We start from the raw sequence: 19,009 nt of genomic DNA on the forward strand, positions 1-19,009 counted from the left end.
GCTGTTGTTTCATTTTTTTTATTGCTGATTACTTTAAGAGCTCTTCTTTCACCATCACAATTACAGACCTCAGCAGGGAAGTCAGAAAATGTCCAAGTCATTTGAGAACAGTATCAAACCACCCACAGAAAGTTCTCCAAGCTGATGCTTCCCTGCTGTTAGCCGAGCACTGGCATTACTGCTTTTGTTACAGATGCAGACTGATTCCAGGCATAAAATGTGCAGTTCTGGCTCACAATTTTGTGTTTCTATTATAGCTATAAGAACTCCCACCTATTTAAGTGGGAGTTCAGAATGCCTAACAAGCACAAGACCAGACCTAATGTGCCATTCTGTGCTATTTTTGTCTTTAAAGAAGTTGTCTTTTAGGCCCAAGCTCTGGGCATAAAAGGTACATGCAAGTAAAGACATGAATGCAACATTAAAAAGCACATAAGCAAAACAAGTGCTTCTGCTCTCCTCTTGCAATTTGAAACCTTATTAGTGAAAATTAAGGCATTTTACCCACACAGGGAGTGTGGTGTCTTTTTATATCTTCATTATGTGAACTGGTCTATCGCTTTAGCATCTGACATCTGTAGACAGCACTGAAATGTCAGCAATGGAGAAGGCAGCTAACATAACAGATACCCACTGACTGATTCTTGTCCTTCATTTAACTGACTTAAAGCATCTCTGTTTACTCCCCATTTGATCTTGGAATATTACTCTCCTCTTATTTCATCATTCCCAGCTTGACTTAGGGTTCTTTCATTAGGAAAATGGGAACACGAACAAAGGTCCTCATAGTATTTCCCAGTACTTCAGGCTGTCCTCATATGACTCACTAATATTTACCACTGTTAAGACAAAGCATACTTAACTGTGGTTTTTCCCAACTTTGATAATAAAAACAACTATATAGGATGCTACTTAAACATGCAAATATACTATGCATACAGCTAATATTGCATTCTTCATCCACTGACCTGAACAGAAATACGTATGTAAGAAAGATGAACACAAATTTGCAACTGAGAATTTGGAACTGAAATTACTGCAAAATGCTGTCAAAGGTCTATGCCATGGGCACTGTCCAGTGTACTAAGGACTAAAGTTGCCTATATCAAAAACCAGCATGTGAGCAATGCACTTAAACATCTTTGCCTTCTTTGAAATTGCTTGCACAATATAATTTAGATATAAAACTTTAGATGTAAGGTTTGTTTATGTCACTAGACAAAAGAATAACTGGCAATTTTGTGGGGAAAGAATTAAGAAATAAAACATTTGAAGGATAGAAACAGACAGACAATAAAGGGAAAGGTTCTGGGAAATAACAATGTCCAAACGACAAAATGATGAATTAGAAGAGATAAAGCAAATAGTTGAACAAATACTGCCATTTAAAACAATCTCTCTTGAAAGAGAAATCCTACTGATACCATCTGCTTCTTTAAACTGCTGGTATTTCCTTGGGTGTTTTAGCATGATTTTTTTCTGTGAGAAGAGCTAATTTTCCCTCAGTACCCTAGCTGCCTAATGAATTTGCCAGAAGAACTGCATTCCTGGGACAGTGACCCATCAAACAGCATCAAGGAGTAACCCTCTTGCTTTTCTAATCATGGGCTTCCTGCGGTAGTCTTTGAACTACTAAATCTTGCAGATACCATCTAGAAATACTAATGTATCTCTCTTTTGATATTCCATGAGCAGCTACTCAAGTTACTGCACACAGGGATTAAAGCATTAAATAGTTAAAACCCAACAACCTCATTGGTGAGAAGCCAGTCACTTTGTGTGGAGAGAGAAGGTAAGCAAGAGGCATCTACAGTCATCAAGGGTTTTAAGGCAATACCAGTGCAGATGAGATACACAGGCCCAAACTCCTTCACAGCCACCCTCCTAGTTTTTAATTCTCAGATAAACTGTATTAACTGAGTAAGGGAATGAGACCAGCACTCATGCTGAAAGGTGAAGTCCCCAGGAGCCACACCAAGATTCATGCCAGCAATAAGAGCAGAAGGGCAGGTGGAAATATTCCCCTCAGCCTAGGACCAGCATGCAAACCTGATCTTGTTATGTGTCATACCAGACGTGATCTGACATCAAAACTGTATAAAACCCATGTACATAAAACTGAGATTTGCAGTCTGCAAGGTGGATAAGACCACTCTGACCCTGTTCTGCCATGGCTAAGATCCTTCTAATGGCTTTAAAGGAGCAGAATGGCTCCAGTCACACTGTACCTCAAAGTACTGCTTTCTCTCAAACTTGAGTATGGCTAAAAATCACATCAGAGGCACTTGTTCCTCAACTGAAGAGTTAAATTATCATATATTAACCAAAGTCTCATCTTGTCACTAAGTGTGCAAAGTAAATTCTTGGAAACTTCAAGGATTCCAAACCAAGCAAGTTACAGAAGAGAGAGGAGGCGGCTTGAATTGACATGGCATTTGTTTAATATGCTGAACACTCTCTGAAACTTGAATACTATGAGTCAGCGCTCTCATGTCAATGATTATAGTAATTAACAGCAAGAACATTAGATTTGTGTGGGGATAGAGGTAAATTTAGGTCTTTAGAATGATGTATTGCGCAATCAGCATCAGTTAGGAGGCATACTGGCCACAAGTGCAAAAATAATTTCCTATATAAGCAAGAATGTATAAATCAGAGCAAAATTTACTCAGCCACAAGAGGGGTGGTGAGGCATCATGCTCCACTTACCCTTACTTGACCCTTGCAGCAACCTTCCTAATGTTTAAATAATATGGAAAACCACTACTTCTTCTAAGAAACATTGTATTTTAATCACAGGACAGGCTTTGCCATTATCAGAACGCCTGTCACAGCACAGCAAGTGTTTATTACTAACTCAGGCCATTAGAGAAAGATATTTACATGTGTTACTAGGAACTCAAAATAGACAAAATAAAACTGTATTTTTTTGAAAATTTCTACCCAGGTTTTTCCTGCCTCCTTTGAATCCAGTATCACAAAACAGTATCCACAAATATCCGCTGCAGCTTAACAGGCAAATCCTGAGCACTCTGCCAGCAGTGATGACTTTCTCTTGCACATATCTATAGCCCCAAATACAAAAACTTATGGTTAGGATTCATTCTACAATGCAGGAGTTGTTTAATAATCATAGACCAGCTGCCATTCTGCGCAGCAGATTTGCATTTATTCTGTGGAAAACCCCCAGAGAGCTGTTCTATTAGCAGGATAGTAACACCACGTCCCATTAACAGCTACACCCCAAAGCATATTGAAGTTCTGCATAAAAAAGCCTCAGATAAGAAGGTGAGCTTGGTCAAAGCAACTAAAGGAAGAATTAATTCAGAATTACTCTACACCAAGTGCAGCCAGCAGTAATCCCACAGAGCTAATTTTGCAGACTAAAGCTGTCACCTGTGGATTCCATCCTCTTTTCCAGTAGAGCTAAATAAAATATGTAACAGTGCCACAATTGTATGAATACACATTATACAATTACATAGGGTAAAAAAAATACTAATGCTCAAGGAGACTGCCACCAACATTACCTTTTTGATTTCATCTTCAAATGCTTTCTCCAGGTATTTGTATCTCCTGATAAGTTTATTGAAGACCTAAAGATAAACACAGATTAACCGTAAAAATGTAACAGTTGCAGCCATCCTTCTTAATAAAAAATGCAAAGGGAAACAAGACGACTGCCACCACTGAATCCATAAAGAATATCATTAAGTAATCCATGAAAAGAAGTATTTTTATTTTTATTATTTCCACAGCAGGAAAGAAAAAGTAGGAAGCACTGCTGACCTCTCACACTCTAATATTCCACTGCAGTTTTCCTTTAGACACTGCTTCCAGGAAATAAGAAGCCAGCAGAATGGTGTTTCTGCAGCTATCTGCTGGGTTGCCTTCTCTATTAATTTGTTCACCAGTGGAAAAATACAAGTTTTGCAATTCTTGCTTCATAGAGCAATGTTTGGATCAGAAAATTTACAGCAGTTTCAGAATCTTATTTTTTCGCATTTCTCAAAATTTTATTCCTACTTTACTCTTCACCTTACCCATAGTTTAAAAGCAAGGGAAAGGAGCAGGAGGCTAACTCTGCACCCTTCCCCATGTAACACAGCCCACTGGGGAAGTTGTCAGGTGTAAGCCAATGAAGTGAGTAGCACTGCTGGCCATCCTCAATAGATGCAGGATCTTTGTCAAACCCACTAACATGAATGCTTACAACAAAACACACTGCTGCCACGGAAAGACGGAGAAAATTTGACATAGCTTTTACAAGTATGTTGTTGTAAACACTTGCTCTCCAGTTTTCACCACTTGTTTCCCATCATATCACCACAGATTATGAAAGCAGAAGCAGCATAGGTGCAGGGTGCATTCAGATAGAATGGAGAGATAAAATATTAAATAAATGAATCATTGTTCTCACCCTGTACTGAGAGCACAAAATACATGATTTACTGTCACAGGTGAGAAGGTTTAGATGGGAAACAAATTACATTGTTGTCAGGCTGGATGGTAGTGGTGGGAGAAATTAAGTTTAGAAAATTTTCATAGAACAGGAAATACATCCAAATATCCTAAATTGTAATATTTTGGCTCAGAACAAGTGAAAATCAAGTTGTGGCCATGCTGAGAGCAGAGACACACAGAATTCTTATAAAAAAGGTGTAAGATGAAAACGCAAACTAGCATCTTGTTCATATTTCCAAACAAAAATCTCATAATTTTTCTAAGTCCCTGTAAATGATAGAAATATATTTCATAAGGAAATAATCTGCTAAGATATCAACATCTGTTTTAGTTTTTTTTCTTGAAGACCTTTCACTGTCTGAATTATTGCCATGACTAAAACCCCCCAAAATAGCCACACTAATGATTCACATTGGAGCCAGAGAAATAAATTACCTAGAAGTTAAGGAAGCTCTAAATAATCTTTTAGCCTAACTCCACTTTTTGATAATTCAGTAAGAGCTCTATTTCCCATTATGCATGAAAAAAAAGGCAAGGTGTATAAAAGGATACATCTCTTCAGGCATTAACTACAACACGTTGACTTATTTTGGTGGCTTTTGGTTTGAAATGCAGAGAACACATTGAAAATTCCACTGCTCCAAATCCTGAAGCCTTCCTTCCCATTTTCCAACATGAAACCTTTTACTTTAAAGTTCACTTTCTCCTTGGAAGACTGGTACTACCAATTTTTATTATCAAACTATTAAAACATTAAAATTTAAGAAGACACAATCAATGCTTTTACCAATAACAAAGATTTTTCTGAAGTAGAATACCCTGGTTTTAAGAGATGATAAAGCTGACACACAAGAATACTGACTCCCTTTCTAGAAATAAGTATATTTCATTTCTTCAGATTATCAAAGATGTATTTTTAAAGGAGCTTTCTACTATTTAGCAAATATGCGTTGTCCTTCAAATCAGTCACACACCTTTTCAGCAGCTTACCACGCTCAACACCTTAGGAGGGCCAGTGGCTTTTATGTTTTCACTTACTTTCTCCAGCATCCCAATAATTATTTAAAAAGATAAATATGTAACAAATTACTTTTGACACAAAGGAGTTTCAATGGGATTGCATTTTTATGCAATTCTACTTGCATTCAAACGGCATGGTGACTTTGAACTTTCAAGAGAATTCTTACTATATTTTCTCATGTAATTATTATCTTCCATTAAGGAATTACACAACATTAGCTTCTCTTCAATAATGTTTTAGGCTTCACTGTTGTTTTTGTGTTAATTGCACATACACCTATTTGTGCAAGCCTTACTCTTGCAAAAAGAAATTATATATCACATCCATAGGAGAAATTAAAGCTCTTGGAATATATGCCCAATTCCTAAATAGCTATACGACTAAAGGTTGAAGGCATCAGCTTTGTACTTTCTGTCATTCATATACTCGATAGAATCATTTAGGTTGGAAAAGACCTTCAAGATCATCAAGTCCAATCATTAACCAAACACTGTGAAGTCCACCACTAAACCTTGTCCCTTAGTGCCACATGTACAGGTCTTTTAATCACTTCCCTGGGCTGTTCCAGTGCTTGGTAACACTTCCAGTGAAGAAATTTTTCCTAATATCCAATCTAAACCTCCCCTGGCACAACTTGAGGCCATTTCCTCTTGTCCTATCACTTGTTACTTGGGAGAAGAAACCAACCCCCACTTCACTACAACTTCCTTTCAGGTAGTTGCAGAGAGCAGTAAGGTCTTCCCTGAGCCTCCTTTATTCAAGACTGAACAACCTCAGTTCCCTCAGCTGTTCTTCATACGACTTGTGCTTTAGGCTCTTTCACCAGTTTCATTGCTCTTCTTTGGACATGCACCAGCATCTCAATGTCTTTCTCATAGTGAAGAGCCCAGAACCAAACACAACATCTGAGGTGCAGCCTCACCAGTGCCAAGTACAGGAGGACATTCGCTGCCCTAGTCCTGTTAGCCAAACTATTTCTGATATACACTGTATTTTTAACACAATTAATTTGTTTCTAAAAATACATTCGTACAAAGCTTTCAGACTGCATACACAAAAATAATAAGGATGGTGAAAATGCAAAAGATATAATTTATATTATATATAATATATAAATTATATATAATATGTATAATAATGCAAAAAAATAATAAGGATGGTGTCTAAAACTATGCTGAATCAGCAGCAGACTAAGTAAGACTGCTTTTTGTAAAATAAAGCACTGCTAGCTCAGATCAGATTATTTTAGACATTCTATTTTCTTAACCAAAATGTATAGGTTAAGGCAGATTACTGGTTAACTGGATCTTCAGTTCTCCTGTAACTAGCTTACTGCAGCCTAGACAGTCTGCAGATGTTCCACTGTAACCCCTTTGATACAGAAACGGGAATCAGTAATCAAACACCTTTACTGACCTGAGCATAATTTCGGATGGCATCATGATCTTCATCTGCAAAAAATACACAGTGGTTGGTCATCTTGGTCTTGTCATTGTCATCTATGCGTGTGCCTCCAGGAGCTAAAACAGGTAAAAGGAAAAAAAAAAAAAAAAGAAAAGAAGAAGACAAGGAACAATTTCTCACTTTAGAGAATGATCTGTAATTATATGTCTTTTAAATGTTATGTAAGTATCATTAAAGCAAAAGGCAAACGTAAGAGATAGCAGGGGAAATGGTGGAACAGACAGGCTTTTGCAAGGCCATGGTGGCACCTGACAGAATGGACAGGCTGGCTAATATGCTGCACCTTAGATCACACAAACCTCACAGGACAGAGATTCAGTTCACACTAAGGAACCGCAGCTAGTTTTGAGAGCCCTGAATGTGACCAAATAAGAATGGGTTAGAGCATAACCCTTGCTTGTTTTTTAACTACTACTTTAAACACCACAGTAATGTAAATCCTTTCCAAAGAGAAAACTATTAGCAGTCTGTTACTAATTTGAGGACTTGGAACATCCTCCTAACCCCTCTAATGCTTACCAGGTGCATGTAAATATTGAAAACATGTCTTCAGAAGTTTTCTCCTGGCTTATTTTGTTGAGAGGTTTTTTCCTGGATATTTCCACTGTCTTTTGCTTCCTGTATTACCATAAGTGTCTTACAAAAACATCTTTTCTTCTAACCAAAGAGCAGAAAGCAGGAATCAAACCAACCTGAGCAGTAAAAAGAGCCAACGTATTCAAAATACAGAGGAAGGTCAACAGGATGTTTTTGCCAAGCTGCTACCAATACCTGGGAGAAATGCCCCACGAACATCCACAAAGCACTCTTGGTGATCCTTCACTTCTTCTCTTAGCTGTCCTTTGCTGCAACGTCTACAAAGAAAGCTTTGCAACAGCTAATAACCTGGAGTGCTATATTATGCTAATGAAGTCCTCTCAGCTCAGGCCAAAGGCTTTGCAGCAGTATCCATTTCTGTGATATTTGGAGAATGCCTCACACCATCAAGTCCCTAGGTATTCCTGCACTACAAACAATGCTATGATACAAGATGAAGAGGTTTCTAGGTAAGTGAAACTGTAATACAGTTTATAATATACACTTTGTAAAGGAAGACAGCAGATTAAAAGAAGCAGGCCTGATCATCAAAATTCTGTATCAAGTACACTGCAGGTTACCTAGCATGCTGCCAGCTACCAAAATATCAAAGAGTGTGTCAGCATAGCGGCGGTAATCAAGTCGTGAGCCTGTTGCATCCAGAAACTTGGCTATAGCCTCCAGGTCATTCCCAGCTTCATTGAGGCCTTGGACAATCGTATCCCTGAAGACTGTGGGTTCAAACTTCTCCTTTTCATCTGGAACAGAAATAAAAGAAAAGGACAGAGAGTCATCATTTAATCTTTCTGCTAAAATCCCTTGTCAGTCAGCAACTGAAATGACCATAACAGCCAAACATATTCTTCCCACTCTGGTCAACACACCAAAAGTTTCGCTGTTTGGCTTTTATTGCCTCTGGAAATTCTTCAGTGTTTACCTTCATTTCCCTCTCCTCCTCATTCCCCCAACACCAATACACATACATACAGAAATAAATAAACAAATAAAGCAGAAGAAATGCAACTATTGAAATGGTTTTCAAATTTCATACTCTTCCTTTTCTTGAAGATACTGAATGTGTGTATTGTTATGCTTTGCTAAGTCTGCAGCAGATTAAAGGAAATATCTGTTATGTGTACATAATCTGACTATAGGGATACTCCATTTTTCATTTCTTGATATTTTTCTTTAAATAATTACTGTCACATATCTAAAATACCTTCAAAAAGGTATTAATAAAAAGGGTTGGTGTAAACACTTAACACCAGGCAACACAGAGTAACCAAGAATTTATCTTTCATATTTCCAGCCCTGAGCAGTACTAGGAACACAGACATGCACAGCTCACATTGCATTTTCTACAGCTATCTCTTGTTGAACCTCAATTAGAGTACAGTCTGACCCCCAGAGAGCATCCCTATGTCTAAATCATAGAATAGTTAGGGTTGTAAAGGACTTCGAGGCTATCAGCCACAACAGATGTAACTACAACCTCCAGATAAAGCGAGGTAGATTTATCCATACCTCCTGCTGCTTTTTTTTGCAGGCTGCTAACAGATTACTACAGACACTTGAAGCTTCTTAACAAAACAAGTCCCACCTTTATATAAAGGCACATATGAAATGCTTCTTACTGTCCAAATAACTTCAGAAACAAAATTGCGATGTGTTCTGTGGCATTCAACAAACCCAAAACTTGTTATCACCTGCTGACACAAATGTTGATACAAGTTCTTAAAAAACCTGCACATATTATATCCAGAAGATAAATCCAGAGGTTTAGTTACTAAGATGAATGAGGATCAGTAAAATTCCTTCCTAAACACGTTACTGCAGCCTGAAATACACCAGCTGTAACTCTCACAGGCATTTTGGGAAAAGAGGTTCTAGGCTTTACACATGCTCTTGCTGCAGGTTTCCTTTCCCTGCAACTCATACTGCAGCTTTTTATCCCTGTCATTAACCAAAAGACCTTGGTTTCTGATAGCCTTTCTTCCCCCAATCTGTTTCTTACTGCCACAATAGTCTCATGGCAATTAAGTAACTAACTTAGACACAGCGCCTACTTTTATTTGCTTTAGTATTTCTAACATAAAAAAGTTTCTCTTCTTGGTCTCTTGCATGCACCTGGGGTGCACTCAATTCTAGCATCTTCCAGACATCACTTGCATATTCTCCCTCTCTTCCAACACATCCCCCTCACCTGTCATAATCCTATCTGGAAGGTGGCACAAAGCACTCCCTTCCACTCAGTGTCCCAGGCTGCTGGGAAGCTGAGGGGACTAGTCAACCCATCCTTCCAAGGAGTCCGGCAGCATACAGCCAACAGCAGCTCCACAGCTGTCTGTCAAGAGCTCAGAAGCACTGGAAATATGAAGCATCATCTTATTTTCCAGTAATCCCCTGCTACACCTAGCTTTTAGTGGCTTGTTGACTCTTATTACCCATCTCCATGTGGATTGCTGCCCCATGCCACAAATCTGACCTCCTTATACCAAAGCTGAGGATTACTCAACTACACGGATACTCATGCTCATGAAACCACCTGCTCCCAAGCCCAGATAGTCCTAAACTGATGCATGCAACCACAGTGTCAACCTAGTTTCTTTCAACCTAGCTCTCATCATTCAATGAACTCGATATGTTCTTTCTCTGGACTGCAAATGACTTCTTCCCAGGCTTTTACTTCACCCCAGACCTTGGGGCTCTCAGCTGTGTTACCTTGACTTTGGGCTGTGATGAAGATCTGGAGTCTGCTGTTTGAGAAACTCTCATATCTGCAGGGCATGCCCATGGTGGACAAACGAGACGAGATCAAGTGGGGAAACTGAAGAACATGCCTTTGATCTGGGAAAACACCTACAGAGAAGCATACTACTACAGTCCTGTATGAGCTATCAGATTGGTTTCTAAATACACTGTTGGAGCTCTCTTCCAACTTGAAGTACTGAAACAACCCTAAACAAGCAACAAAGCAACCAACCCACAAGCAAGCCAGCCTTTTAATTTAGTACTTCAGTACGTGTACTTCAGGCAGTTTTGTTTGTGTGCAAGAAACCCAGCTCCACCCAGAAACAAGTCTCTAAGCACAATGATTCTCTTTCGAGTTACCAAATAAGTATTTTCAGGGTAAAAAAAAAAAAAAAGTCATTAACCAGTAAGAAGACAGAGTTCTGTCTTAACAGAGGAGTTAAAAAAAAAAAATCCTATTTTTCTTTTTCAAATCTATTTTTAATAAAAATTTAAGATGTTTGCATCTAAACTGGAAGGTGCTATATGCTTGGTATCCTGGGTAAACAGTGCTCAGTGCTATTTCTTAGCTATTTTAAATCGATTCTTCTCCTGCCCTAGAAGTCCTCCTCCCCTCTGGAGTATCCTACTATTTTCTTGTCTATCACAATCTAAAAATTCACACAGGAAGAGGAGGTGAACTCATCGCATGAAAAATTATTTATAAGTTTATTGAAACATTTTCCTACCAAGCTCATGTACTGAAGAGGAAATATGCTGATGTAGTACAACAGGGTGATTAAGAAGCCATCATCAAGAAGGGGTGACAGTGTGTTGAGCTGTCAAGTACGCAATTACTAAACAAGCACAATTTCAATCACAGGCTAGCAGAGGCAGGTGTAGCTTGCAGATGTGATGCATACAATATCCAATGCAGCACGGCTATATGGAGCTTCTCATTTTCATCACATTCCCAGAACATTTCCTGTCCTCTGCTCTATGAAAATCACATTTATACCCCTATTCTTAAAACTTAGCCTCTCAATAGGAGGCCCACAAGTGCATTTCTGTAGAAGAAAAACGAGATGCCGTTTGGCCCCTCTTCTGACTTCATGTTAACACAAAGGTATTGACTTTTTACCAGATGATTTTCTCCCTGAAAGTAATATGCATTGTTTTCCTTAGCTTCTTCTTATGATGCCATTTACCTTTTTGTCCTATTTTTTAACAGATATTAACCCTATGTTATCTGTACCACGGGAGCAAATTTGGGTCACAGGTAATGCCTGTCAACTTACTTTAAACAATACACACTGTTAATGCTTCAGAAAGCTTTTTGGCCTATGGATTTGTCAACTGTCTGGATATATAGAAATTTTCTTTACTACCTACTGGCATTTTCACTACTCCTATTTGTTCCTCTTCCATTTCAGAACACACACAGCCATCAGTTTGCATGCATGTGGTTCGATACAACCCACTCCTCACATAACTACACCGTAAGCACAAATACTGGCCAGATGCCATTTACTTCAACCCTCACCAAAAAGAAGCGGTATTCAACAGGTACAGAGATTTTACTAAGAACTGCTTAGCTGCCCAGATTGCCACAAACCTCATATGGAACTGTGAGATGCCTCCTTTCCCTTGGAAAGTTCTTCCCTTTACAACATAACTTCCTTTCCTTCAAGTCTTTTTAAAGTGATTTTAATGGCTGTCACTATGTCCTATTGTTTGAGGTTTTACACCTCTTACTAGGTCAAACAATAGAACTGGAAGGAGTGGGATTTACAAGCTCCTTAGAAACACAGAATGGTTTGGGTTGGTAGGGACCCTGGGTTGGAAGATCATCTGCTTCCAACCCCCCTGCCCATGGATTTCATAGTCCTATCTCAAAAATATTTCAGACATTAAGCACAGTTTCAAACTTTAAAGAAAAAAAAAATCTTCTTTGTCTTTAGCTCTCTGAAAGCTCAGAAATTGTTCACGTTCAGAGATTAATTGCAGGTAGCTGACCAGTGCTAACAGTCCATATGGACATCTGTTAGATGCCTGACTGCCATGTCACACCTCACTGTCTCCTCCAAAGGCAGTGCTCCTGGGAGCTGCAGAGCAGAAGTTATCATGGGACACAAGTCACACACCTTCTGCCTGTTACACACAACAGAATAGCCTCTGACTGAAATGCCGTGGTCAAACCACAGCCACTGCACTGTGTCCTACCTGAGGGAAATTTCATGACTCCCTGATCTACTGAAAGTCAGCATAAAAACCCCCTAATAAAGTCCAAGATATAACAGCCTGTGACACTTCAAAGATACAGAAAGTATATACAAACAGAAGGGAATAAATATGGTAGAAAGACGTTTCTTTTCCTCAAGCCCCCCTCCCTCTAGAAAGAAAACAGGTATCTACAATTTTCTAAGCAGGATCCTCAAATGTGAAGGAAACCAGTATCCCATCATATTTGAAGAAGAGGTATTATGCTTCAAGAACATGAGGAAGTGTCTGCATGCTAAAATTTCTATAGTAAAGCCATTTAATATTCCAATTCCATTTAAGCAATCTTTCAAACCTTCCCCCCCCCCAAAAAAAAAACCCAAACACTCCACTTAATCTTCCAGACCTCCCCCCAGTCTTTTCCTTCTTTTATGTAGTTAATGAGTTATCTAGTGTCACTTCCAATCACTGTAACAGAAATTCAAGGGAGGCACAGAATTACAAGTAAAATCTATTTATACCAATTATTACTTGCATTTAATAGAAGTCAAAGACTAAATCTGTATTAGGACCCATTGTACCAAACACAGTGCAAATTCTGGACTGAAGAGAAAGCTGTTATGAGAGACAACATTTCCTAAGACAATTATATCAAATAACATATGTACCATAACTGACTTAGTGATTGATAGACTGGATCAATCCAGCAGTATCCATATCTGACTGCTTTTAATAGTTGATCTAACTGAGGTATTTCTACAGAGATTGGTAATTCCACTCCTCTAGCTACATCTGTGCTTCTGCTAGTTAATGCCATGTACAGCTCCTACTTCATGATGTTCTGGACCATGCCGATAGAACATTAATCCCACTACTACTGGAGCATCATGACATTTAGCCATAAACAATACAGACTTATTTTTTCAATTAGTTATACCTACAAATATTTTATGTGCATCACAGTAAGGACATTTTCCATTTGAGAGACCGCACCAGTTGAACTGAAGATGTGTGCAGAGGAGGAAAGACAAGAGAAAGCTGGCACTGCTTTTTAACATCGCTGAAATCAAACTGTTTCTGCAGTTTTCATCCAAGCTTTGTGATCATTCTAGACCTTAAGACACTCACTCAGCTCTTCAGACTTATGTCAGAATTTGTCATTTTCTGAGAACTCCTCTTGTTTCTCTCATTCACACTAAGAGAATGTTGTTATTCACATTTTTTGGCAAAAGATGTTAAGGCTAGGTGTTAGCTTTTGATCAGAAACAGGAAAGTCAAGATGGAAAAAAGTCTGTTACATGACAGACAGGAACCCCACCTTTGTGTGCTACTGCAACAGCAAAAAAATCTAAGCCTCTTTTCATGGACTTTTTTTCCCCCCGAAAAAAATGTATTACATCTGTTTTTACTCTCTGCCTCAAAGTGCTGGGCATTAACCTCAGACAAATGAACTCCAAGTACAGTGTGAGCAAGCAGGTTAAGATGACACTCAGTGTACAAAATACCTGGATGATCAGTATAATTAGTACCTCTTCATTTTCTTTAAAAATTGATCCAATATTGTACATAAAGAGAGTTATGGTCATTTTTACAGAAAATTGGTATCACAATGAGAAAAATGAGACTTATGCAATGATAACTGCTTTAACAACAAGAAACCAAACTACCCTAACAGTAAATTCAGTATTTGTGAAACAGGAGCTTTCTAATCTCTATTGTTACAGAAAGCAGGGCCAATCTCTTGGGGAAGGAAGGTGGGAGAATTCATTTTTAGATGCGAAAGGTTCATTTATAGAGATTGTGCTGATTTGGCAAAAAACGTCGCACAATTTTCCTTTCATAACCTTTAAATAAAAGTTCATATTTTGCTTTCTTAGTTAAAAATGACATTTTAAGAAACACTTGAAAAACATCTAGTAAGTTTTCTTCCTTGTATGCAAATATTAGAATCTAATTTTTTAACTGAGGTTTAGAGAAGACTTAATAGCCAATAAATACAAATTTTACAGGAACTTCTAAAATATATAGCAAAAATACTAGAATTCATAGAGCTTAGTTAAAAACATCATCTGCACTCTTAGCATGGCTGAAGAAGAGGAAAACGTTAATCCTATTGAACTTTCAGTTATTCCACCTGCCCTGTTTCTAATAATTTTAACAAAGAGGAAAATGAAATAAAACAATGTAACAATAACCTACCCCTCTTCCTAGTTTTGAACCGCTGGCCTGTTAGCACCGGCTTCTGATTCTTATTCATAAAATTTCTGGAGGAAAAAAAAAAAGGAAACAAAAAGCTTTTACTATGGCATTTACAGACAAGGCAAAATAAACATTCAGTGTAGTAAAATCCTGACACGTGAAAGGGATATAAAGTTCTTAATGTATACTCAAAGAATATAAGAATATTTCGCATTATCTTAAAGATGAAGAGCAGTATAACCCAAGAATAACTGACAAGATGCTTCTCTCAAAGCCTTGTTCTTCGCATCCCTATAAAAAAAAACCTGAAGGTTCAAACCCAAGCAGGAAGGTGACGGAGCTTCTGCCCTTACTGCTGGGGCAAGAGTTCAGCAGCATTGCCCATACAGCTCATGGGGATGCTCGGGGGCACAAAAGCCACCAGGACTGGCAACCATCCTGGGATGGCTCAGCAGGGCACATGGTGATGTTCACCAGACAGATGGATTCCCAGGGCTACATTCCATCCTGCTAAAGACATGACTGTGGTCTAACCACAAAGACAATGTTTTAACCATCAAATAGTGCTCAAATGTTTCTGCCAAGCATCACTGTATTTTAGTAACTTATAGTTCATAGAAACAGGCATTGTAAAAATGACAAAAGATAACCAAATACCTCCCCTCAACTCAGTGTATAAATACACAGTTAAGGACCTACACAGCATATCATACAACAGTAAAAAATATTTGGCTTATAATACTTCAAAACTTCACAGCAAATCTCAATATTCAATGTTTAAAAAAATTGGGAAGTAATCATATATTAATGCCATTTTATCTAAAGAAAACAAAACTATTTTTCAGCTTTGGATATAATTCATTTAATCACATGAGACGCAGATTGCACAATGAGCAGCTACACTGACAGCTGCATGCAAACAGCAGTGAATGCAAGGATGCTTTGCAGCATATGGCAATCATCACGGGTCATCCCCTGTCCTGCCAACGGCAATTGCCAGCACTGAGACTTATAAGCCACCTATTCCACACCCTGCACGTCATTAGGTCACTGCAATGTATGATTTGCTCATCCAGAATTAAGCTTTACTGTGCAAGAAGCGCTGTCCTTCGGGCATGCTCTTCTAGTAACTTTAATTTTACAAAATCTTGTATTATTTCTATTTCGGCAGTGTGGACTCTGCAGATCTAGTTTAAAAGTACATACATTTACCAACACTTCTTCCTACCATGAATGAAAAGAAACTCAAGCTCCATGGCTAGAAAGATGCAATTAATCACACATTGCTATCCAAGTATACTCTCTCTAGCCCTGACAGTTCATTTAACAACTCTGTTAATAATGCTCCAGCTATGCAATACGTTCCCTTTCACCAGACTACCTCTTCCAGTCACAGCATCACTAGCTGGCCACTTCTGCAGCATTTCAAACATTTCACTTGGCAAACCACTGCTTCCTAGTCTATGTCTACCATTTATCCACAGTCAAAAACTGCCCACATGCACCTGAAATAGCCAGTAAAGTTCAGAGCGAAGACTGGTTTTGCTTCCTACAAGTCATAAAACCAGAGATCAATAAGCAGTTAAAGTGAGAGGCTCCCATTCATCACCAAGATTTAAAGCTACAATTTTAACAGACTGAGGAGCATTTTGGAATGACTGCAACACTGGAAAAACTATTTGCACATCTGCAAAGCGTTTAAAATGTCAAATCATTCATATTACAGGATTCCTTAAAGTGCTGTAGGATCCAAGCCTGCCTTCACAGCAGAGCTTGAAAGGCTTTTTCCCCTACTTAGCCGTCTCAGTGGTCGAGGAACAGGAGATGCTTTATAAGTTGACTGATACCTGACCTTCAACCAAGCCATACTGGTACAGTTTTCCAGCTGCTGTCAAAGATATAAATGCATATGCTAAATTTCTAGCACACTTCTCTTTTCCTTTGAAGCAGTGTCTTTTTAAACTGTGAGAAGAGCTGCTTGCACCTGAAGCTTGACTATTGGATTTTAAAACTACTCCCTGTGAATATAAATTATGTCCTTTTAGACAGCTGGGAATGAAATTTTCTTTTAAAAAGCAGTTAAAGTAAGACTCACCACTTGTGGCAGATTTAATGGTGAAGGGTTCAGTGCAATAGAAAAGACTCTTGAATAGTTAATTACTAGGAACACAGGATATGCCTTCTTCTATATTTAGCTTTAAATGCAGTGCAGTCTAAACTGCTGGAGTGAGGGTTAGGCTTTATAATGCACTCCCGTAAATACTGGCCCAGGGAGAGCATAAGCTGGGCTTAAACCATGTCAGTCCTTTCAAGAAACTCCTGCATAAGCCTGAGCAAAACCAATCCAGTGATCTATATGACAGCCCAGGATGTATCTACACTACAAGTGACACTAGCTACTGCAAATAAGATTGTGAAGCATTGCTGTCACCACAGCAGGTGCTGGATGATAGCTGAAAACTTACAAAAGTGAATGCAATGCTTTTACTCCAGAACACACCAACAACAGCACAACAGTGATGGCTGAAGGCTGTAAATTCAGAGTGGCAGCATATAAACTGACACAGTATGCTTGATTGCACTGCTGTGCAACCTGCCTCTCAGGTGTGATGCAGCTATAAAGCCTTGAAATCATAAAGGACCTTAAACTATTACATGTATTCTCCATTTTGAAAGGCACAGGATCTAGGTAGGTCAAAGCCAAAGGCAAATTTTAAAATACCAGCTAGAGAAGTCATAATGGCTTTAAAGAAATAAAGATCTTAAGGATGGATATGGGTAGAAAGGAAATAGCCTCAAAAAGAAAACCCAAACCACCAGTCAAACTTGAATCTTGCAGCCCAGCATCCTCCAGGATTCGTAAGAACTGCCAAGCAGGAAAGAGAGAATGAGATGTGGAAGTGATAGCTCCTTATCACGCTCCTTTCACAGACTCACTCTTCTACAGAAGATGGGAGAGGCTCAGCAACAGATGCTTTACTCTTGATTCTGCATTTAAGATCGAGAAAACCTCTTGCAGAAAACTCGTGTGTTCAAATTCCAGTACACCCACATACTTTATAAGCAGGTAAGTCAGAAGCTGGGCAGACTGAAGCCGGACATGTCAGAGAACAGTACATAACCTGGCACCACACTCCAGAATGGGGTTATTTTCTACACCAACCTCAAAAGATCTAAGCCTGCTGCTAACTAACTTGCAGCTACAGCATTCATCAGAAAAATTAAAAGATGAATGACTTAAAACATTTTGCCAAATTCCACTCCCACTCTTGTTAACAGGCTTCAGTAAAACAGATTCATACTTCAAAAATACTTTGGCTGTTGGTTTGGTAAATTCTCCTGGAACTGCCTGAAGTCCACAAGTTCAGCCTTCCCCTACAGCTGCTTCTCATTTACATGCTAAAAGTCCTAAGCAGGTAAAATAAAACTGAGGGACATCTACAGTTCTAGATATCCAGACATATACTATATAGCAGCTTCTGTAATCGATCACCCCTTCTCACCCAATTAATAAAAACTGTAACAGAATTAATCAATAAATACAGCATTAATTAATACAATTAGTTTATAAAAAAAAGCAACAGATAAAGTAAAAGTTTTATTTCAGGGCTTCATCAAGTTTGAACTTGCTTATTAACAAGTTAGAAAACCACAGCATTTTATCCATACCACAAAGAAATTCTTAGGATGATTAACACCTAAATTATTTAAAGTCTTGATAAATCTGAAGTTCCTACCAAGCTAAAATACTGAAAACATTTCTTCTTGGAAATGTATTGCTCAAATTGAAAAATAAAATACTGAAACCCTTTAGTCAAACCAATACTGTTTTTCTAAGCATCATTTTAACACTTCTTTTAACTGAAATCTCAGAATCATCTGAGATTCTTCAAACATTAACATGCTCATGATGAATTCAAGAACAGTTGCCTCACAGCAGCGAAACTCGGCTGTCCTAGTTATAGAGTCAGAGAAATCCATGCCAGACAACATAAAAAAGAAGAACAACCATTTAATAAAACTCCCTACCAAGATTTTTGGCTGTACGTATACAGGGCACTGTAACAATGGTGAGGGAGCCCCCGGGGGCAAGAGGTGAGCCATTGGGAAGGTATTGGAGGGCTCCAGCAGCATGATCCCATAGGATGCTGCTACTGCTGCTGTGGGGATGGCTTTTGATTGACAGGGTGCTGGAGAGAGCTGCCAAAACACCACCAACACAGCACCACCAGCTTTCACAGGAACAGATGCTTGGCAGGCATGACTTCCATCTCCTTCCCTTGCTCAGACATCATGTAAGACAGGAGTATTCATCCCAGAGTCAAATAAAATAAA

General features: G+C 38.6%; 1 protein-coding gene across 3 annotated transcripts in view; it reads right to left on the reverse strand.

Annotated features, from left to right (window-relative positions):
* The window catches only part of BZW2 (basic leucine zipper and W2 domains 2), a 58,283-nt gene that overhangs the window by 22,696 nt on the left and 16,578 nt on the right, over positions 1-19,009 (reverse strand). For 2 of the 3 annotated variants that reach the window (XM_062605007.1, XM_062605009.1), the window contains exons 2-5: positions 14,675-14,739; positions 8,107-8,283; positions 6,902-7,005; positions 3,531-3,596 (exon numbers count right to left, since the gene is read on the reverse strand). In XM_062605007.1, the coding sequence (XP_062460991.1) occupies positions 3,531-3,596; positions 6,902-7,005; positions 8,107-8,283; positions 14,675-14,732 (405 nt within the window). In that variant the 5' untranslated portion in view covers positions 14,733-14,739. The remainder of the gene's footprint in view (positions 1-3,530; positions 3,597-6,901; positions 7,006-8,106; positions 8,284-14,674; positions 14,740-19,009) is intronic. The other variant, XM_062605008.1, reaches the window with a different exon arrangement.

The sequence above is a fragment of the Pezoporus occidentalis genome, unplaced genomic scaffold, assembly GCF_034315485.1.
Source record: "Pezoporus occidentalis ecotype Australia unplaced genomic scaffold, CSIRO_AGI_Poc_V1 ctg9, whole genome shotgun sequence".
Lineage (NCBI taxonomy): Eukaryota > Metazoa > Chordata > Aves > Psittaciformes > Psittacidae > Pezoporus > Pezoporus occidentalis.